The sequence below is a fragment of the Toxotes jaculatrix genome, chromosome 9 (assembly GCF_017976425.1).
Source record: "Toxotes jaculatrix isolate fToxJac2 chromosome 9, fToxJac2.pri, whole genome shotgun sequence".
In the NCBI taxonomy this organism is placed as follows: domain Eukaryota; kingdom Metazoa; phylum Chordata; class Actinopteri; family Toxotidae; genus Toxotes; species Toxotes jaculatrix.
In genome coordinates this window covers 24971619-24993316 of record NC_054402.1, presented here as the reverse complement: position 1 = coordinate 24993316, position 21698 = coordinate 24971619, and the positions used below count along the sequence as shown (strand labels likewise).

The following is a 21698-nucleotide window of genomic DNA, read 5'->3' as shown; positions in this document are numbered from 1 at the left end:
TTAAAGTTACTTAATGTGTCACATCTGATGCTACCTCACTCTTGTAGCATATGATGGACACGTGAAGTATTGTTCGAAATGAAACTAGCCAACAGGATCAAATCCATGAGCCTTTAATAATGACTATCATGTATAACAGCATGATAAGGACATGATATTCTGTGTAAAGAGCACTTTTTTAAAAAAATACATTTTGCATATGGGTAATATTTAACCTATGTAAAATTTGGAGTGCAGGACTTTTACTTGTAATAGAGCTTTTTGTTTTGACTGTAACATTGCCTAACATGAGGTCAGTCTGCAGTAACACTGCTTCCCTGCAAAAGAAAAAAAAAGAAAGGTTGCAGAGGTTTTATTACAGAAGTTGATGAACAACCAGTCATGTGCCTCGCAGCAGCCGACTGACTAGTTTTTCCAGGAGGTCACAGAGAGCAGTAACATGCCTGCAGATAAGATAGATATCAACTGTGGCTAACTGTGGACTGTGCGTTTGCCTTCCAATCACCCGGTCAATGAGTGCCAAAAGACAAAGATTCAACACCAAATGAAACTCTACATTCCAGATGTTCTCAAACTGCAGCTGTGGTTTTTGAAGTTCTCCCATTTACACGACAAGTGACAAGAGGAAACAGCAAGTGCCCTGACAAAGTCAAAAAGGCGAAGCGTTACCCAAGGTCATGACACAGCAAACATTAGTTTGTCAGTTATTTCTGTTTTAAACACTTTCACCATCTGAACACAGCCTTTCTGGAACCCGTCTGTTCCTCTTACATTTCCTCTTCAGTTTTTTCACACTGAATGACAGTGTGTCATACTCTATATCCCAGTGAACTTACAGTAAACTCCACTTACACTAAATAGAATCTTACAAGCCCAGGACACAAGTTCTTATTGCTGTAAAATTAAGTGTTGTAATCCTAACAGTGTTAATAATGTGGCTGTAAACAGTGTTAGTCCACTCTTTATGCATACAGTGCTTATCAAACCAATGTTACCAGTGCACTGGACAAGGTGATGTAAGCTCACAGCCTGGAATGGTCTCAGTGTAATCTTTAAATCAATCATGGATCTTAGGGAAGTAATATCAGTGCCCTTTATGTGCGTTGTGTTGAATTTGGCGTGTTTTTCCACGGGTTGGGGAGCCCCATCAATTTGAGTTAAACTTAATGTATATTGTGTATTGTATATTATAATATTGTTTCCACACATTTATGTTGTATTAGGCTGAGTTGTGTAACACTGATTCCATTATAAAAAGGAGCACGCTTGAGTATTTCGAGATCAGCTTTAATGTCCGCAGTTGTTCAGAACAGAAGTTTCTAAAGTATCAACAAATCCTGTACAAAAATACTCTACAGATGAACCCACCCCTCCCTCAAAAACAGAAAAGACAAAAAAAAAAACAAAAAAAAACACCAATCAACCGACAGTTTCTACAGAGTCTAAACTCTATACATAAATATGAATGAAGTACCAATTAAAATCAAAACTTGTACAAACATGAGCACTGTATATTAAATACACCTCCAGCACATTATATACATATATGCATTAGGTCACTGTTTGATCATGTTCAATTGGGTTCCACTGCACATTGTGAAGCCCATAACATTCAGACGTATTCGGTAAGTGTATGTTGTATTCCACACACAGAATAACCACATCCTGTTCACTGAATCGATTTCACACAGGAAAGACACACACCTGTGGCAGTATCACGCATGTCTTTGTACTTTGACAAAACCATTGTTTTCTCCTGCTAGGAGTCAAAGTAAGACTGAACAAATAGGCAAAACAAATAGGGTTCACTTGTATTTCTCCTGAAATCTCACTGTGAGAGGTTTCACTCAGTGGTTTTCCATTTGACCTGCTAATGATGCCTGATCGATCGAAACAGGATGCCGTGACAGTTGTATCTGTTTCTTACAGCAACGCAAAGCTGAAGCTGCCCCAAGATTCAGTGGTTTAGCAGCAGCAGCTTTTCATCAATGCCTGAATATGAGTGGCTGTTTCATGCTGCATAGTGTCAAGAATTACTGCAGTACAGTGTAAAGGCAGTGTCTCACCATTCTGGTAAGAAGCCCACAGGAGGTCACCTGATATGTACACTGATAATCAGAGCATGACAGTTTATAAACCGGCCATGAATGTCTGAGCCACACTTCATAGCAATCCATACAGTAGTCGAGATATTCTAATATGGACCAAAGTGGTGGAGCGACAGGTCACATGACACTGCCACTCCCTGAGCCACATGTTACCAGTGTTGATAGTGTTGCTTTCCTGTCAACCATTTTCACAGGAACTAGTTCCAGTCAAATCCGAACTGTCCACAATGTGTTCTGTGATCCAAACTAATAAGGACACTGTTCGTTCCTTTGTCATTTTCTGTCAAATTTCTGTGCAGTGAAACTGTACTGCAGAAATCTTAGAGATAGATGCAGTAACTCAAACCCTGGAGTAATAAAACAAATCTGCATGGAGAGATGGTACTTAAGTTAAATGACAATATAATGCAGTTTAGCAAATTGGGCGGACCAACCCTGTAGATATTAACTTTTGGCAACCCTGAAATCAATGTTATTTTACCTCTTCACTTACAATAATAACAGGAGTAGCCGTAGCAGTAACATCGGAAGCCTTCCAGCTATGAGCAAAACTCAAACAGGAAGAAGCTTCTCTTTCAATATTCATATTGAAAGAGAAGCTTCGAGAATTAGTGGTTAGAAAGTGTAAGGAACCAGTTGGCACTGAAGTGCAACAACTAAGAAGAAGAAATTGAGAAGAGATTAAACTCATATTGTTTCAGTGGGCAGTAGTTTAGATGGGTTCTGCTTTACTAATGCAGAATAGACACATATACACAGCATCCAGCTGAGTCAGTGTCCACTGGAAACATTTCAGAGGTTGTCTGCCTCTTCTTTGCAAAAACTCTGCAAAACATTGGATGTTAAAACAAGAGACTGAGCAAAATGTTGTTGCAGTGGTAGCAATACACTGCCCTGGTTCCTCATCAAACACATTAACAGTACAGTTTAGAATTGTTTTGCCCACATTTTTGGTGTTTTACATGCATAACTACAGCATCTCATTCAGATGTGGTAACTGATGCTCTGTCCAGCTTCTGCCATCAACCTGCATTTTTGTCTATAACCTCTGACAATGTCACTAAATTCAGATTTTTTTCTGTAATCCAGTAAAGAGACAGCTATAGGTAGAAGTGATAATAGGAGCTGAGCAGATGCGGTGAACGTTGGCTATAAGATGATTGACTGTTTAGTATCTGACACATTTATTCATCATTGTCTTTTTTCCCTTTGATTCTGAATTATCATGCTTACAACCTTTTACAATATGCTTTGCCAATATTGTACATAATGACGGTCCTGCCAATAAAGTAAATTTGAATTTGGCAAGGTTAAGTTAGTTAGCCCTCACCCCAAAGGCAAAGTCTGTCGCTGAGAGCACCAGCTAAAGTCAGACACTGGCTTCAGATGCCATTTACACTTTGTATTAACATGTGGTCTGTGTCTGGAGAAACTCACACTAATGCAAGCTCTGTCTATCAAACTTGTGTATTGAGGTTTGATCGCAGTGTGGGCAGAATAAAGATAACAAGAGTCCTTATCAATAACAGATCCAGATCACATGTCAACACCAGGTGAAATCAGCTCCAGATAAGAACACAGAGAAAACTCAAACTCTTCTCTTAATAACATTGTAAGTATTTGCTCAATCCAATATAAAGATTAAAATCCAAATGAAGTTTGCGTCTCAGCTGCTGTATTTGTACATGTATGGACAGTGTGCGAGCAGGCCCTGATGGCAGTGATCTCTCAGACAGTGATGATGATCCCACAACCTTCACCGGCAGAAGGACGGAGACAAGAGACAGAGAAATCAGGAGTGTTGGAAAACAAGTGAGCACATGAAACAGACAGTGGAACAGAGGCACAGACGGAGGAGGAAATGTAGGATCCAAGCGAGACCGTGGAGATCAGGCGCAACAGGAACAGGCAGAGGTGGATCAGTCAGCACCCAGAGGAGAGGAAATGAAAGAAAGAAAGAAAGGAGAAATGAATTTCAGAAACATGTGAGAAACGCCATTAAAGTGTCTGAGAAACAAAGATAAAGAAAGTGTAGATAGAGCAGCAACAAAAACGCCTCGAAAACGGTCTCTCAGAATTTGAGACTTCTGAATCTAGACATTACCTCAAAATACAAGATAGCAGTCACATTACAGAAGATCTTTATATCAGCTGATACTCAGCAGGACAGCTTCAAAATATTCACATTTCTTTATAAAATCCTATCTACAACATTTCCATTTGATTGCTTGTGTATTGATTGCTTCTAGCTCAAACTCAGACTCCCTTTGTGTTTTTTTTTTTTTTTTTTTTTATGTTGGCGTGAATGCTGCTGTAGGCTGGCTCACCCCGGATCATATTCTTTCTATGATACGTACTCAGGTGTCTTCCAGAAATGTCCAGGATGAGACAGCCTGCGGTTCAGTTTGGGAAGTCTCTCCAGCATGCCTGCCAGCTGGGTGAAAGTGGGCCTGTCTTCTGCCTTAGAGGACCAGCAGGCAGACAGGATCTCCTGTTAGGACGGGAGGAAGAGGATTAATACATGATGCAGACCGGGGTTTCTGTTAATCAGTAAGTTGGCCATTTACAGGCTTACATCTCAGCTGTGACTGCTCACTTAGGAAGCATCCACCGTGACTTTGATATAAATGGAGCTCTAGTTCCTCTAATGATACTCAGACTGAGATCAGAAGTCTACACCTGACAGTCACTGTGGATAGACAGTTGGTTTGCCCTAATAACTAATTAAGGTTTGCCTAAGATAGAACTAACAACAAGAAGCTTAATACTTAAATGGAAACAAGCTAGCGCTGAAATGGGAGTTCACTGGTTGGTCATCAAATTTTAAACCAGAAACAAAGACGGCACTAACGCAAAGACGGCTAATTGGTTAAATGGGGTGCTGGATGAATGTGTTGAGCCAAAGATGGGCAGTTTTACTCTCATTTAGAACGTTTTACCCACCCAAGAGGTGTAATAAGAATAAAGTGGAACCTAAGGTGGAACCATGTTGTACCCCACAGGAAACTGGCTCAAGGGAAGAGGAAACAGAAGCTGTTCTGCCTTGCAGGTTTAGGCAAACCAGGGGTGGGGGGTGGATGGTGTGTTGGGGGGCTGCCCCTGAATATCTACTTGTCAAACACCCCCACCACCAATAACTTTTCCATGTTCTTTTTTTTTTTTTTTTTTTTAACTTTTGGTGGGCAACAATCAGATAAGCATTCGGTATTTAACTTAAATATTTTACTTGGCTGAACTTCTTTCATATTTTGCATTTTGTGTAACACCATAGATGCCTTTGAGGAGACGCTGTCTGAAAGTTAGAGCTGTGCTCCTCTTTAGAAACATTATGACATCTCGCCCCTTTCTCTGGATCATCAGACCGTGTTGCATGGACTAGTTTCTGCCCTATACTGTGTAAAAGGCAGCAGACAGATCTAACACAGCTTTAATAGCATGCTTAAAGTCTAAGGCAAAGCAAGGCCAACTCTACTTATATAGTGCATTTTATGCTAAGCAAGATTCAATGTATTTTACATAGAAAAACATATCTGAGCATGTATACATAATCACATTTACCATATAGACATGCAGAACATACACATGTATAGATAAACAACTATAACAAGCCAATATACTAACAACAAATGCACAGGAGAACAGGGATGTTGACAGTGATGGAGCACAGCTGTTTGTATTCATCCAGTGATCTCATTATGTGTCATCAGCATAATGTTGGTAACATACTGTACCTTGTATTTCCAAACTAAGTGGTCAAAGGACAGCATGTGAAGACTGAAGAGTGTTGAACCATGAGATACTGCACATGCAATGTTGCTGCTTTTGTGTGTCTGTCTAATGTGTGCTGGGGTTGTGATCTTGAATATCATTGTATGCCACAGACCCACCGTGACTTCCTTGCCCAGGTTGGCATCTGACAGCACCTTCTTAATGCCCTCATTGCTGCCAATCAGCCAGATTTTAGCTTCCACGGGCTGGTCGGTGATTGGCCAGTCTCCCACCTGCAGCTCATACCAGACTGTGCTGTAAATGACACAAGACAAAAATCAGATCAGGAAAACCAGTGACTGTGAAATCTCCTCAGCTGGATGGATTCTTCCACATTCCATCTCTGTTCATGCCAAGCGAATCTAAGCAAATAAGCCATGACAGAGCACCCGGACATAAAGCTTGCAGAAATGTGCACATACACTGAGGTCTAAAAGCTGTAGAACATGTCTGTCTGCATTCGTGAGCTGAGCTGGTAAGGTTACACAAAACAAAAGGTGAAGGAACTCATCCAATGCTTCTTTAAATCTTTGTTAGTATAAAATAGATTTTCAGTCCCACCTTTTCATTTAAAATAAAGCATAAACTGTGTGTTAACATGTAATGAACGAGAGTGAATACCCAAATGCATAAACATCAGCAGCTTTGGAGAAAGGCAGCTGGTCCTCATCAACCTCTGGGCTCATCTTTCGAACAATCTCTGGAGCCAGATAGTGGATCCAGCCCTGGGGTATCCGCAACACGTTCTTTTTTCTAAGCACACACACAGAAGTACTAATAAAGACAACAAACACGGCTTACCAAACATAAAGATAATATATTTCTTTGGAGTGTTGCTTTCACTCCTACCTGCCTTCTTGTACCACTCCAGACATCCCAAACAGGCCAAAGTCTGTAATCACCACCTTGTTGGTGTCATAGAACACGTTCTTAGACTTCAGATCCTTGTGAATGATGCCTTTGGCATGAAGATAACCCATTCCCTGTACAAGACATGGATTTGTGGATGATGAGTTGTAGCTGAGACAAGACCTTTCTAATACTAGCATTTTAAATTGGGGGTGGTGTGTGTGTGTACATGTCTTTCTGTGGCTTTCATCATTACCATTTCTATTTACTATATTTATTTGCATATGTATGCTGTATCCATAAAGGCCTGATGGAGATCACAGTTCAAAGTGCTCTCTAGGAAAAGTTCAGTGCTCAAAGAGTTTGTTGTGTGGTATTTAGTTTATCAGATTATCAGATATATTCATACAATGACATTGTTTAGAATAGTTTTTGTTGTTGTTGTTCATTTTCACCATCTCACACAACCTGACAGCAGCTCCATGTCTGCTTACCTTTACAATCTCCTGTGCGATCTGCCTGGTTTTGTTGATGTCTAACATGTGACCTCTTTCTCTTACAACAGAGTACAGAGTCAAACCTTTACAGAAGCTGCAGAGAAAACACATAAAATACTGTTATTTGTATTTATAAAATCATCCCAAATTCTAAACACACCCCCGTGAGTCATGCAGCTGTACCTGGTGATGATGGCGAGGTGGGGCGGAGCCATGCAGGCTCCCATGAACAGGACGACATTCTCGTGCCTGGTCTGCCTGTAGTTCATCATCTCCTTCTTGAAGACCTTCAGGTGATCCTGGTTGTTGCCGTCAATCTCCAGTAGGCGAATGGCCACTTCACCGTGCCAGCGACCCTTATGCACCTTCCCCCAGCGACCCTGGACAGACACAGAGTTAAAGCTGTCAGCTGTGTTGAAATATTTTTCATACCAAGATTTTGTGTGTCTATATTGCATCTCCATCTTCACCTTGCCAATAAGCTCTCCCAGCTGCAGCTGCTCGTACGGGATGTCCCACTCCTGCAGGTAGACGCTGGTCTGGCTGGCTTTACGTGAGATGTTGCCCCTCCAGCGGCCAACGGCTCCACGACGGCATATGGAAGAAGGCAGGTCCTCAAGCCCATCCTCATCCCACTCCTCAGCCTGAAAGCTGTTTTTACTGCTGCCATGGTCAGCAGCTTCCTCAGCTGGGTAATCTTCCTCTGCCTCCTCCTCCTCCTCCTGGGACAAAGAGTAGGGAAATCGACGTGGACATTGAATTGTTTGCAGCATTATTTCTTTGCCATAGGGAATGTCATCGTGGCTGTCCAACATACAGTTATTTAATCCAGCCTTGCTCAGAGACACTTACAGTAAGAGACTGTCCAACTTCCTCTAATGACTAAATGTTTCAGTGACAGAAAAAAGAAATATACTCCACTACAGTACTTTTGTCTATAAATAACACAGGGAAATGAAATTTGTGTTACAAAGCGTACAAATAAAAGCTTTTTTCACTTCATCATTTTGGTGACTGTAAGTACTCACCCCTCCCTGTTCTGTGGCTGGTAGCTGTGTCTCAGTGTCGACCACCTGTGACACTCTGGAAGAAAAACCACAAGAATTAGTGACCCACAAAAACGATTACATTTAGGATCACTGAGCAGTGAGCAAAACAGTTTAGATATCCATCAGTCGAACATACAGTAGGTTGACTGACAATAAATGGAGACGGTTGGGTGTCCTGATAAGGCTGAAATCACAATATGGATTTCACAGTGAGGTAAAAAGGAAGCACAGAGCCTCAGCTGAGGGACTAGACGTCCTGAGAACATGTCTGAGCGGAAGCAGCTCTGGAGGAAGAACGATCCAAACTTCCTCCTGAACGTGGTCCAGGTCTGATCTGCAGCTGCTGCAGGGTCTGAGCTCACTGCTGCCAGTGAGGTTCGACCCGTTATTAAATCTAAGGGTTCACTTACTTTTTCCGCCATCACTGTGAATGTTGGGTGTTATGTGTGTTTTCAGTAAAGATATGAAAGATTGTAATTGTTTGGTGTTTGTCTATACTTGTGATTCAGCTGAAGATCAGATCACATTTTCTGATCAATGAATGCAGTAAACCAGGTCATTCAAACAGTTCACAGACTTTTTCTTACCATAAAAACTTTATTATCATTTATATATTTGTGCTGCATACATTAAAGCCAGAACAATACTGTATTTTTGATACTGATTCTGATATTTTGAACATTCTGATGAAGAAACATTGGCAGACTAGGTTTTTATTAATAATGAGTATCCTTGAAATGTGTGTTTCAGACTTGTGTATAGGACATGTGGTGAGCAGGAAACCTCACAGAGTAAAATTAAACTTGTCAGTGTCCCCTGGTGGACAGACTGTGTAATGGAGACACCATGTATAAATGAGCTTTAATGTAACCTTGACATTTCTTGTTACTCAACAACCGACATTTAAAAAACATGCATGTGCGGTAAACGGCATCAGTGTCAGTGGTGTTGTCTCTTACCCAGACTCATAGTGGTTGGCAGAATGTTGAACAGCAGCACATGTGGAAGCAGAAACATCTGTGGGAAAACACAGCTTCAGAGCACTGAACGAATACAAGAGTAATTCAATTAAATAGTAATAAAATCCATCCATTTTCTATACCGCTTAATCCGTCAGGGTCACGGGGAGAACGAAGGATGTTATATTTGTTTATGTCTCAAGCTCTTGAACTACCATACAGCGTTGGTTTGGCCATCCAAACTTTTGCAGAGATGAGAGAGTTGGGATAAGAGCTAAGATAACGTAGCTCAGACCTCAGAGAGCGAGGAAAGAGATGTGTCATCGCCCAACTAACTAAATGTCTGCTCTGTTTTTGTTTTTCTTTTCCTTGGAAAACACCTACGTAAGCTCATTTTAGTAGCTCTTTACATAAGCATCTGCTAAATGACAATGGAATATAACCTGTTAGTGCTGTTAACCATTAAGGCTTTCTGAGACTGAAATGCTAGGCTCACATTTTCACCTCATCCTTTTCATCTTTCTGGGTTCACAGTTCGTCTGCTTTTTTTTTTTTTTTTTTAAAGAAAGAGAATAAACATCACAGCACAAAAACAAAATATGTACCTGTGTGAATATGTAATGCTTCAAACAGTTGTCAGTTTATTAAGTACACCTGGCTAAAGGTAAAACAGACTAATCCTCTGATGAATTCCACCTTCATAAAGGTTAAAATCTTTGGTTTTTGTTTAAACTGATTTAGAGACTTAATGGTTATTTTGGAAGCTGACGTTTGTGCTGCTGTTAACTATCAATGAGAGCAGACTAAACATTAGGAACATCTCTCAGTATAACCTCCATATCCATATATAACCAGCATATCTTGTGTGGGTTACCTCAGCCTGAACAAACTGCTGTGAAAAATCTGTCTGGTTGAAAACCTGCTTACATGACGCAAAGCTTCTGTGTATGTGAGTGACACAGGGTGCTGACCTGGGAAGTGGAAGCGGTTGTCGCGGGAGCCCCGCGGTGAAGCGTTGGGTGGGGGGGTGGTGCTGACACTTGGGGGGTTACTCTGCTGGAAATGTGCTGGGGAGGAAGGTGTGGAGGAGGTGGCTGATGATGGGTTACTGCTGGAATCCAGCTGGTTTAAAGTGGGGGGAGGCTCCTGTTAACACACAGGGGCGCACACACACACACACATACATCTGTATTATTCTAATAGTAAGAATCTTCCATGGACACCATTTATTTTCTGTCCTCACAGACCGGAACAGAATTCCAAATACATAATCATAAAGAAACCTGTACTTACCCTTTTGGTTATTGCCTTTGGTAAAGTGCCATACTGCGGTGGGATCTCTGCTGTGTGATCAATCCGATTATTGATATCTGATGGCACTGATTCTGCCCTGCGCATCCTTGGTGCTAAAAGTCAGATTAAGACATTGGTTAATTTTACTACAATTTTCCAAGTCGATCCATGGGCAGGTGCCTGAGTGTACACTGAAACAAGTTTAGCTTCCTGAAACCATTCCTCATAGCAATGTACTGTTCATTATAAGAGCCCTTCCTAATGTGCTTCCAGCCAACCAGTATGAGGCAGTATTTGTCTTTTGATATGCTGGATGTGTGTTTTACTGGAATTAAGCTGAAGGAAATTTACAGACATCCAGCTGTTTATATCATCCAGGCAACTGTGTAAAGAACTGAGCATGCTGAGTCTTGTCTCACAATTACTTAACTACAAAATGAACTGTGATGGAAATAAAGAAGAGTGAAAGAAACTGAGTCACCCAACCTCTTGTTTCTGTTTTGCTGCTCCGACACTCACAGATCTGATGTTGAATGTTAGCAAAGTCGAAATGGATTTTATCACGTGAAGGCTGATGTGAAAACTTCTATTTAATTCATGGATTTTTCACAGGGTTGGGTTGATATTGTTACTGAACATCCACTAAACCCGAACGATAATCATGCATCATATAATACAATAATACAGTATGATCATATATTCATGCAAACTGTTCTCATTCCTCTGCTCTACTGATAAAAAGCCCAGAAGAAGAAGAAGCCAGCTGTCACAGGACGGCCTGCACTAGTGGAAAAGTTGACTTTTCAAGTTTGGATGGTTTGGATGTTCTGACTTGACAGATGATGCCACAGTTTGTTTGCATCAGTAGAAAAGCTTTTTGGTGAAACATGACTTTCTTCACAAACACTGCTGTGATCAACTTGTATCCCAAAAGCAAACAGAGTCGCTCCCTGAGGATCTGGGTGCTGACAACACGCACGGGAAGAAAAGTCTGAAGTTGTGTAATAACATATGTGTGTTAAGATAAGATTAAGACACTGAACAAGATGACATGACAGATGTAGTATGCAACAAACCGAGCCATAACAATGTCCACCCAAACCTCTTTGAGGTGGCATTAGCCCAGACTTGCTTTACTGTGTTCGAATACTATGAGTTGATGACGTCGGAAAGTTGTTCAGAAAAGTTTGAACTTGCAAAATAACCAATGCGTGTTGAGATAAGGAACTAAGATGAATATTTTGTCCAGATACACAGAGCAACATGGCATCATCCAGTGTGCAACAAACCACAACAAGCTGCAACTTGAAGTTTTTCACGCACCCAATGAAAAACAGGCTCAGTAGGAATCACACAGAGATGGAAAACCAACATAGTACAAATATCGACCCATGAAGTAAAAACCACTGAATGTGATACTACAGCCAGTGACAAGTACAAAAAATAGCTATTTTCAAAAAAAGATGATGAAGGAGGTGGTTTCAAGGGGTTTCCATCCTCAGAGCTGCTGCTTCACTGGATGCTTTATGTTTCTGGCTCCGTTCGGAGTTAAACTCTTAAGACTGTGTGTGAAAATCTCAGGAGATCAGCAGCTTCAGAAACACTGAAGACCAGGTTCCAGACTTCCTCCATTCACAGGTATCGAGGCCCCTGTGCTCCTACTCTTTGCTTGATTAAATCTCTGGACATTTTAGTCTCATCTTGGTTAAAGAAAAATAAACATTTGAGTCTAGTTTTAGTCAAGACCAAGAACACGCATGTCAGTCAAACCTCAGCAAAGTGCTCTCCAAAAAAGATTTAGGTTAACAGAAAATAAAATGAGGATAAACCACAGAATGACTGAAACGTGAAACTGGATTGAATTTGGTGCATGCAGGTTGCAAACCACAAATGACAGGCCATCAGGTGACTGTGATACTTTCCACATGCCAGTCAACCTGAGGATGTTACTATTATCCTGATTCCTGCACAACTTTTAGCGCCTGTTCGTGTTAGTCTCCAGACAGTTACTCACTTCCTCAATGCACCCGTTATCTCTTTGAGGTGTTATGAGCTGACACACCCATACAATGGTTTACCAGAGCGTTAGCACAGATGTTAGGGTAAATCCAAATGTTGCGTACTTGTGAGAAATGATATCCGACACGAGGGAGCATCTTTGGTACATTTGTTGTGGCACTTTAACCTGTGAACAGATGGACATGACACACACTAATGAGACCATAACAAGTCATACTATAAACAGACAGAGTGGGGGGAGGTTATATTTATAGTCTCTTACTTGCAATGTTTGCACTTTACACCAAACATCATGCTCTTGTGACACACCTGGCACACCTGGGAGAGCCAAGACTTTGTTGAAAACCTGCAAAGACCAGAGAAAGGAAAAAAAAAAAAACACGTTCCTACATCATAGTGACACTATCTTCTGACATTTGATGCAGATTAATAAGCCTGAGGAATAAGGTTAAGAAGTCAGGAAGACCGGAGATCTGGAGGAGAGGAAATCCACCTAAACCCAATGTGCCATTTTCTTTTATGGCTTTTGTATAATTTTGACCCTGTGACTATACTGAACGAATTATCAGGCTAATGTTTTTAACTTAACAAGGCTGAAAGTGTGAGGTCCCACTCGCGGCCTCTATAGGCTGTGATGTTTAATACAACTCGGGAAACAACTTGCTAATGATTTAGTTATTATTGGAGCCAGAGGTGGGTTGAGACTCTGAGCGCAGAGTTCCGCTGCTGATGAACCACCAACTGTGACCTTTTTAATAAACTTCGTGCATCTTAGATAAGACCAGTGTTCTGGTTTATTCTGAGCACTCAGGTTCTCTAACTTTCCATGACATAGGCATCACGTGAAGAGGCCCACATCTCTGGAAACCACAAAAGAAGACATAGCTCAAAGTGGAATTGTGATAAGGGGGGATTCAGAGTCACACAGGTGTGAAAAGAAGATAAAAAAAGTCAAGCATTTTTATATTTGGGGGCTTCATGATGATTGTCTGTATGATTGACTTTTACTTTCTTTTTTGCTTGACATTTACTTTGAAAATGTAGTCATGTATTCCATGTTACCTTATCAGTTGCTGTTTTTAAGACTTATTGCTGATAATGGCTCGTTCACATTTTTCTCATCAAGTGACTGTTGCTCATTTTTTCCCCTCAAACACGCTCTGCAAACCTCTTTCAAATCGTTACCTGTGTCAGTGTTTTGCAGACACTCAGCGAGAACTTTATTAAGAACACTAACACTAATACAGGATAGTTGCTCCCTTTGCTCTCAAAACAGCCTCAATTCATCATGGTATGGATTCCAGTGAGCCAAGAAAACATCCCCCACACCATCACACCACCACCACCACCAGCCTGGACTGTTGACACAAAACGGGTTGGGTCCATGGATTCATGCTGTTGGACTGGAACCTTTTGTAGTCCATCCACCGCAAGGTTGGACGTGTTCTCAGCATAGCTGAGACAGAGTGGTTACTATGGGGGCGGCCGTGGAGCAGAAAGTTAAGAGTGGGGCTTTGGACTTTGGACCGCCTGGAGATCGGAGACTGTTGTGCTTGGTCGAGGAATGGACCAAGCACAAATAATAAACTTAAACTTAACTTAACTCTGAGTTAGCATAGTCTTTCTGTCAGCTCCAACGAGTCTGACCTCTGACCTCTCTCATCAGCAAGGTGTTTCCCTCCTCAGAGCTGCTGCTTCACTGGATGCTTTTTGTTTTTGGGTTAAACTCGTTTCATTGTGAGTGAAAATACCAGAAACCAGCACACTTGTGCTCGACTTATGCTGAATCACATTTAGGGAAATGTGACCAGGGAATTTACAGTGGGTTTCTGAAAAAAACTGGCCACAAAACACAAATAAAAATGCTATTCATAATGCAGCTGTGTCATTCAGCTGGATTCATCTTAAAACATTCACTGGGTTGGATAAACAGCGGGTCAGACCGAGCGCTGCACATTGTTCAAATTCCTGGATTCTCACAACACGCCATACACTCCAGACGGATGCACTGAATCCACAGTGATTTACATCAGAGGGCTCAGTGTTAATTTGGACTGACTTCTATCCCAGTCTCACTATCTATCCCAGTTAACAGGAAACCACAGCAATGATAGTGTGAATGTTAATCAGACAGAAAACTGAAAAAAACGGTTTGTGGACCCATCAAGTACACAGGTTCATCTCAGCCAGTCACACCAAACCTTTCACACACAGCCCACACTCGCTAAAAATAATGTGACAGGTCAGTCACAGTGTCTACAGCATAATGTAAGGCAGCTGTCACTTTTTCCTTTATAGTCTTTTATTCTAACCAGAGCAGGAGGGTGTACAGGGGTGCTGGTGACTGACCTGTGTGTTATTGCCAGGCCAATGTCTCTCCTCATTGTCTGAGGGGAACTTCTGTGTATGGTCATACCTGTGAAGAGCATGAAAATATAATTTGTCAAAAACACATAAACATAACATGAAAGAACTATGAGAACAGAAAACCAGCTCAGTATCTTCATGAGGGGGGACTCACTGTCCAGCAGGGTCGGGGTGGCAGGCATCATATATGGGGCTGAGGCCGGGACAGGGCCGTGTGCTCGGGCAGACGGCAGCGGCGACCGCAGAGCTGAGTCCTCGAGACTGGTCCCGCAGCCGTTGATCTGAATAGCGGCCAGCACTTTGTTCTTCTTACAGGTCCTGCTGAGACAGAGAGTTCTCAGATACTGTGGTCCCCCCTCAATCTCTGACTCTGAGACAGTTCAGCTGCACAGTACAACTTACTGAAAAAATAAACTGTCATGTGATTAGTAAAAGTGAATGAGCTCAGTAAATCACAGGGAAACCTGCCTGTTATTAGAAGACATGTTGCGTGTGAACTTGACATTTCGGGCACTGATAGTAAAAAGTTCAAATGCAGTCATAAAGACGTGACTGCAGTTTTAACCGTAACACCTACTTGTGTGTAGCAGGCTCCTCAATGCGGTTGGCCAGCTGTGACTCATGACTCTTGCTTCTCGTCAGTGCAATGTTGGGGAGGAGCTGCAGCAGCTTGCGAGAAGGTGGCGGCGGCGTGTGGGAGGGCTTGGAGGTGCGCATCTTTGAGGCCTGGGTGGCTGGAGGGCTGCTCGGCTCCAGGGCGAAGACGTCAGTCATTTCGTCAGCTGACGCGTATGGTCTCTGGTCATCTGAACAAGGTACCACTGATATGGAGATGGAGGCGCTGTGGGTGCTGGTGGGTTGTACTGGGATGGAAGAGCTACCAGAAGTGCCTGAATCAGGCCTCAGGTCGCCTCCTAGAGACAAAGAGTAAATAGTAGCAAGTACAGTACACAGTCACACAGTACAAACATATGACTGGGATGGTTACTGTTGGTTTTATCAGGACATGTTTTTGGCCATGTTGTCTCAACAGTGTGTATTTAAGAACAACCTAAGCTGAAATAATCTGGGATGCATCACCCTGCAGCTACAGTCAGGTCTGCAGAATAATACATCCACAGTACATCCGCCTCTTCACAGCAAAGTAAGCAAAGCATTTTATTTTTAAAACCTCATTTTAGAATAAAACTTTAGTATAGATGGATAAAGATCTTTTCTTCATTTGCTTTTATTTTACATTTGTTTGTGTTTTTTTAAGGGGCACTACACTGAGCTCTCAGTTTGAGAGAAATTGATTAAATGCAGCTTTATACAGGAATTTGCACCATGTGAACACTGTGATAAACGTCTGTAAAGTTAAGCATGAAATTCCACTTTTTACCCTGGAAACAATAGCTTTAAATCAATTTAAATAAATACCTCAATAAATAAATAAGATATCAACCCAAAGGCTCAGCTTTCAACCATTTCACACAGTCTTCATCAGTTTACTTTTAATTCATATATTGGGTCGGGATGGTCAAGAGTGAACCTTGGAGGATGGGTTTCTTCCAGTTTGTCCTTATACTTTATTGACACTGACAGAGTTGCTATTTGCTGTGATCGCTCCTCCTCTCCGTCCTGGCTGTGAAGAGATCCCTCCATCATGCTACAGACCTGCTCACAGCAGACATTTGGCACAGGCAGGTAGAACTACTAACATTATACAGTGTCTCCGTTCCACTCCTCCGTTGTATGTGCATTTATTTACCTGCAGCAGATTCAGGGAAAATATAAAAATGTTGATGCAAACTATGAATGCAAAAGGAGAATGGAGAAATATTTTTATTGCAGGTCCAGATTTGCCCCACAATCCAAATCTGTTTCTCTGCTGCTGGACAAAATGGGGGACAATGTCCACATTCCTCATTCTGTGCAAAAACGCAAGTCAAAGCTCAGCAAAAGTGAATACGATGCCTCAGCAATCTAACTTAGTCAGTAATGTGGACGTATTCCAAAGCTGCCGTAGTTTAATATTCCCTCTTTGTGTTTGTGTTCCAGCGCTGCTGCAGCTCAGCAAGGAAACACCGACGAGGGAAACAAAGGAGGGAACTTCACAATGCAAAGACTGTAAGTGTGGATTAAAACATCTGATATGACTCAGTTGTTTTTCCACAGAATGAGGACTGTGGATGTTATTTCCCCATCACTCACACTGTCATCACATTAGGAAGGAATCTCTTCATGTGCCAGTATGAACAGGAGGAGTCACTACAGCCACCAGTTATCCTTTCCCTGTACATAAGACTATTTAATACAGCTGAAAGCTCTGGGAGGAGCTATTAATTTGACTTCACAAAATTAAGATTAAACTTAATGAATAAATTAACCCTGCTATTATCATTATTATTCAGATTTCTATTTATTAATTGTATTCTATGCCGTTCCTATGAATGACTGTGTAACATCATGCAGGGTGGGCGGCGTTGTTAGTGTAGTGCACCTGTTTCATCGGCACTCTTTAGACAGGAGAGGGCGGCAGTGAGGCGAGAGCAGTCCTCTGAGTTGGAGCCCAGGCGTCTCATTGTGTCCTGCAGCTCAGAGCTGGACATCTGCAGCAACCTGTCCACTGAGAGCTTCCCTGCTGCAGCCTGCGGGGGGAGGGAGGACATCTCTGTCACTGCTGTCACTGATGTTAAGGATACGACAAAGCTGCAATGGGCAAATCTGTTATGACAACAATCAGCAGGGTATATAACATATTACTGTGACTTTGCCGAAACAATCTGCTGATATCAATCATATGAGACCAGTTAGCATCATGTTGAACATAGCATCTGCAGAGAGCAGCCAGGAAACTTCAGGGACAGAGGGGTATGACACGTGACCAAGGTCCTCAACCAGAATAAAACCATGGATACTGTGGTTACAACACTACACCTAGAAGTGTTGATAGTGAGAGGTGACATCAACTGTTTTCACAGTCCTACGGCAAGATACAGAGACTGGTGTCCCTGTTTATTCCTCACACAGCATGCTACATGTTCACGTTCCATACATAACATTTGTTAAAGCAGCCATAAATTAAAACAATCAGCTGTAACCCCAACACCCCAACATTTTATCTATAAAAAGTTATTTAAAACAAGAGTTAATGGGTCTAAAAGGGGGCACAGATGAAGACTGAGACTGAGATTGTTGGACTTTACATGCAGCAGGACAAGCGTCAACTGAGTCCACGGAAGTGGAGACGTAAAGGTTTTCTTAATCTGACACAGGATGAAGTATGTAAACCATATGGAGTCACCCCTTTGGGATTAAGTTGGATTTCTGGAAAACAGACTTGTCGACAGGTTGAATTTTTTATTCAGTGAAAAACATTTGGGAAAAAAATAACTTTTACTTTTAGTTTTTTTTCTGAACTGCTGTAAAAAGACAGACTTGATGCAGAACTGACTCCTGGAATCTGCTGGCAAACTGTGAAAACAAGTTTTACTCTACACCGCTTCTATTTTACTGGAATGTGTTTTCTCAGCCTTTGGGGTGTGTGTGTGTGTGTGTGTGTCTGTGTGTTTAACAAAAAGAATGGAGAACTGGTTTGGTTTAATATCCTGGTAACTGGCTGTTTTCTTGCATTGCTTCCATGGCAGCTGACTGGGGCAGACTGGGATGAGACTGGGAACAAAAGGGTCAGTATTTGTATGTGATGAATCTGGGACACAATGCCGAGTCTGAATTTGAGGCTTTCCCTACTTAAATTCTTTGTTCTGTGCAAAAATGCAGAGCATTCACCTTTGGATTCAGCTGCTGCAGCCACTGCTCATCGCCTGGCTAATACCATCCCTGACTTACCCAAGATAATGTGAAGTTACAAACTGGCTTCTACAAATTACTGAATTAAGGGTCTGAATATTTTTGTAAACTATAGATTTCAGTTTTTCATTTTTAATACATTTCTTCAAATAAAATTCTAAAAACAAGTTTTCACTTTGTCATTATGGGTTATTGGGTGCAGGCTGACGGGATATAGCCTAATGGCAATTTTATTTTATTTTTAATTAATTCTACAACACAGTCTGCAGAAAGTGAAGGGGACTGAACCGTTTATGAGACCACTGTATCACTCTCTGCTTAGTCACAGTCAAATACTTGGTTTTAGCACATTTGACTTTCCTGGGGAACAAAAAAAAAAAGTATGTGAGACTTTTTACATTTATATTCCCATTTTTTGATGAACTACAAGAAGAGCTGGGCAATTAGAATGAGCAGTGACAGTTAATCTAATTACACTGCATCATGAGGAATATACAGGAAAACAGAACTAAATAGAAAAGTGAAACACAACTTCAGGGAGTGGCAGGAGGGATTTCCTTTGAGATAACAACCAAGGCTGCTGTATAGTAGAGAAAGTAGCTGTGGAAGCTTTGGAGGAGGGACAACACGAGCTTCTTTAGTGTCTGATGGCAGATAGTCACAGTGAGGTTCAATTCCAAAAAAAAAAAAAAAAATGGTTGCACGCACCACAAGCTTCCCACTAAAGCAACTGGGAGCAAACGTGAAAGTGAAGGTGAGGAGGGAACCTGCAGCCAAATCTAATGTATCATGTAGTTTTCATAATGTTGGAGGAGCTTCTGTCTGATTATAGATCTAAGATAATACCTTTTTTGATTTTCAGCAGTCGCTCCAGAAACTACGGAAAACAGAGAAACTAAAATCAGGAGCTAAACTGGGACCTAAAAATTCCCCCCTCTTTCACGGCCTCTGAGGAACCGTGAAGTTTAGTCAAATTTGTCTGATGACAGATTAAAACATGACATTTGAAAGGCAACTTTCACATTAGCAGGAACAAAACAGCTCAGAGCCGTCATGTTTGTTTGGGGAAATCCCTCAATTATCAGAGCAAACAGTCCAACAGAGCCGGTGCAACGAAAGACCAACACAACCAAAGGAGAACATCAAACCCACACTTATGGATGCTTACATGTCATCACAGGACACAGTCAGTACTGTATGTTAGTGTGTGTGTTTAGTTACGGTTTCTAACACAAAGGTGTATTCACAGCATTTGTTTAGATAAATACTGATGTTTGAATATCAGGTTTGGTGTCATTCTCTCAACATACAAAAACTACTACTGAAAATCCAGCATTAGACATCACACGATTTCTATGACAATGACATTGTTTAGTCAAATGAGTAATAACTTTGAGAACTGTAGGAGGACAGGAGGGGGACAGACTGTCCATGACTGTGGTCCTACTCAGTCATCACCCTCCAGCTTCATTTTCCAGCAGTCCATCAGAGCAACACATTTAGACTATTGCACTATTCATCAGGCTCACTGCTTTTCAGAGTACGACTCATTTCATTTGTTTTTAGGTCTCTCCAAACCAGACAACAGAACCCTGACAATTATTTATTCACTCGCCACTTCCTTTAGTGGGTCTGTTTTTTCTTAGTTGTAGTGTTTAGTATTTGTCACTCTAACAAATGCGTGTGCACCTAAAACTGGACCTGTGCTTGCTCCTGACGTCCTGCTCAGACCCGGTCTGATCCGATCACAGGTGGACAGCTCTGAGTTCAGGTCCGAATGCACCCAGGACACATTGTGGACACATTTCAGAGCTGATTGCTCAGACCACATTCGGAGGTGGTCTGGGCCACATATGGCCTTTTAGGAACGGAGAGAACTGAAGGGACGCCTACTCAGCTGACGTCGTACAATTTGTACAAATTGTGTGCGTCAAACATAGCAGGTGATTCGATTTTCCTGGAACATGCTGATGGAATAGATCCAGCCTGTGTTGCTTTGAATTCTTCTTCTTCTTTTAATATCCAGCAGACCAGGCATGGAAAGTTCAGTGATGCCTCTGGTTAATAACAACAAACAGAATCGATGTAATGTGTTTATTTGCATGTAGAGCAGAGACGTCAGATCTGATCACAAGGTCTTTTGAGATGCACGTGAGAAGCATTTTGATGCCAGGTGTGAACTGATGTGCTCAGACCTGTCTACTTGTGATCAGATCGCCTGACTTGCATGTTAATGCCATGTCTGAACAGGGTCTACAGTCTCACACTAGAACAGGAACTAAATGTAGTCTCTGGATCCTTGGGCTGAATAGCAGGTAACATTCCTGATTACAGGTAATTAGGGCTGTCTTGTATGAAAGATTATATCCATCATCCATCAAAAACTGAACACAACATCCTCCAACACTGAAACAAGCACAAAAAGACAGCTTCTAACATAATAAAATAAAATAAGGGAACAGTTGAGAGATCAGATTACTGACCTCTGCATTGATAAGCAGATCTACAGTGAGCAGGTTAAATACATGTAAATGCACTGATAGATTTCACCACTTAGAGCCGAGATAGTCTACAACAGTTACAGTCGGTCCACGTGGTTTTAGCTGTGTGCACATTTGTTATTTCCAACTGTCTTCCCTGCTTAACTTTGTGGGCCACAGACTAAACAGCTGTGAGAAACACAAAATCTCCGCATCTCCACTGTATTGGGATGAAGGAGAAAAATACTGGCCATCATGTCCTTGAGACTATCGCACCATGACAACTGGCAGCATCAGTCATTAGTTCAAACTCATAATACAACCTACATTTACGTGACGTGTAGCAGCTGTGTGAGTCCTGATTCCCGGAAAACAGGGACCTTCATCATCACTGTTAAAATACTTAACACTTGGTTAAGGTAAGGGAATGATCAGCCTGGCGTCTTAATGGACTCTGTCTGTCTGTAACAACATCACCTGTCTTCCTGCTTTGCTCCCTGAACAACAAGAGTCAAGA

At 41.7% G+C, this 21698-nt stretch overlaps 1 protein-coding gene across 4 annotated transcripts in view; it reads right to left on the bottom strand.

The window, feature by feature from the left end:
- The window catches only part of LOC121186969 (kinase suppressor of Ras 1-like), a 70576-nt gene that overhangs the window by 18100 nt on the left and 30778 nt on the right, over positions 1-21698 (bottom strand). For 3 of the 4 annotated variants that reach the window (XM_041045925.1, XM_041045928.1, XM_041045927.1), the window contains 18 exons: positions 17392-17539; positions 15487-15823; positions 15064-15227; positions 14892-14958; positions 12805-12888; positions 12647-12708; positions 10524-10636; positions 10202-10376; positions 9231-9288; positions 8251-8305; positions 7693-7944; positions 7406-7602; positions 7220-7316; positions 6726-6859; positions 6498-6629; positions 5996-6131; positions 4466-4599; positions 1272-3862 (listed from right to left, as the gene is read on the bottom strand). In XM_041045925.1, the coding sequence (XP_040901859.1) occupies positions 3775-3862; positions 4466-4599; positions 5996-6131; positions 6498-6629; positions 6726-6859; positions 7220-7316; positions 7406-7602; positions 7693-7944; positions 8251-8305; positions 9231-9288; positions 10202-10376; positions 10524-10636; positions 12647-12708; positions 12805-12888; positions 14892-14958; positions 15064-15227; positions 15487-15823; positions 17392-17539 (2433 nt within the window). In that variant the 3' untranslated portion in view covers positions 1272-3774. Of the gene's footprint in view, positions 1-1271; positions 3863-4465; positions 4600-5995; positions 6132-6497; positions 6630-6725; positions 6860-7219; positions 7317-7405; positions 7603-7692; positions 7945-8250; positions 8306-9230; positions 9289-10201; positions 10377-10523; positions 10637-12646; positions 12709-12804; positions 12889-14891; positions 14959-15063; positions 15228-15486; positions 15824-17391; positions 17540-21698 lie in introns of those variants that run through there. The other variant, XM_041045926.1, reaches the window with a different exon arrangement.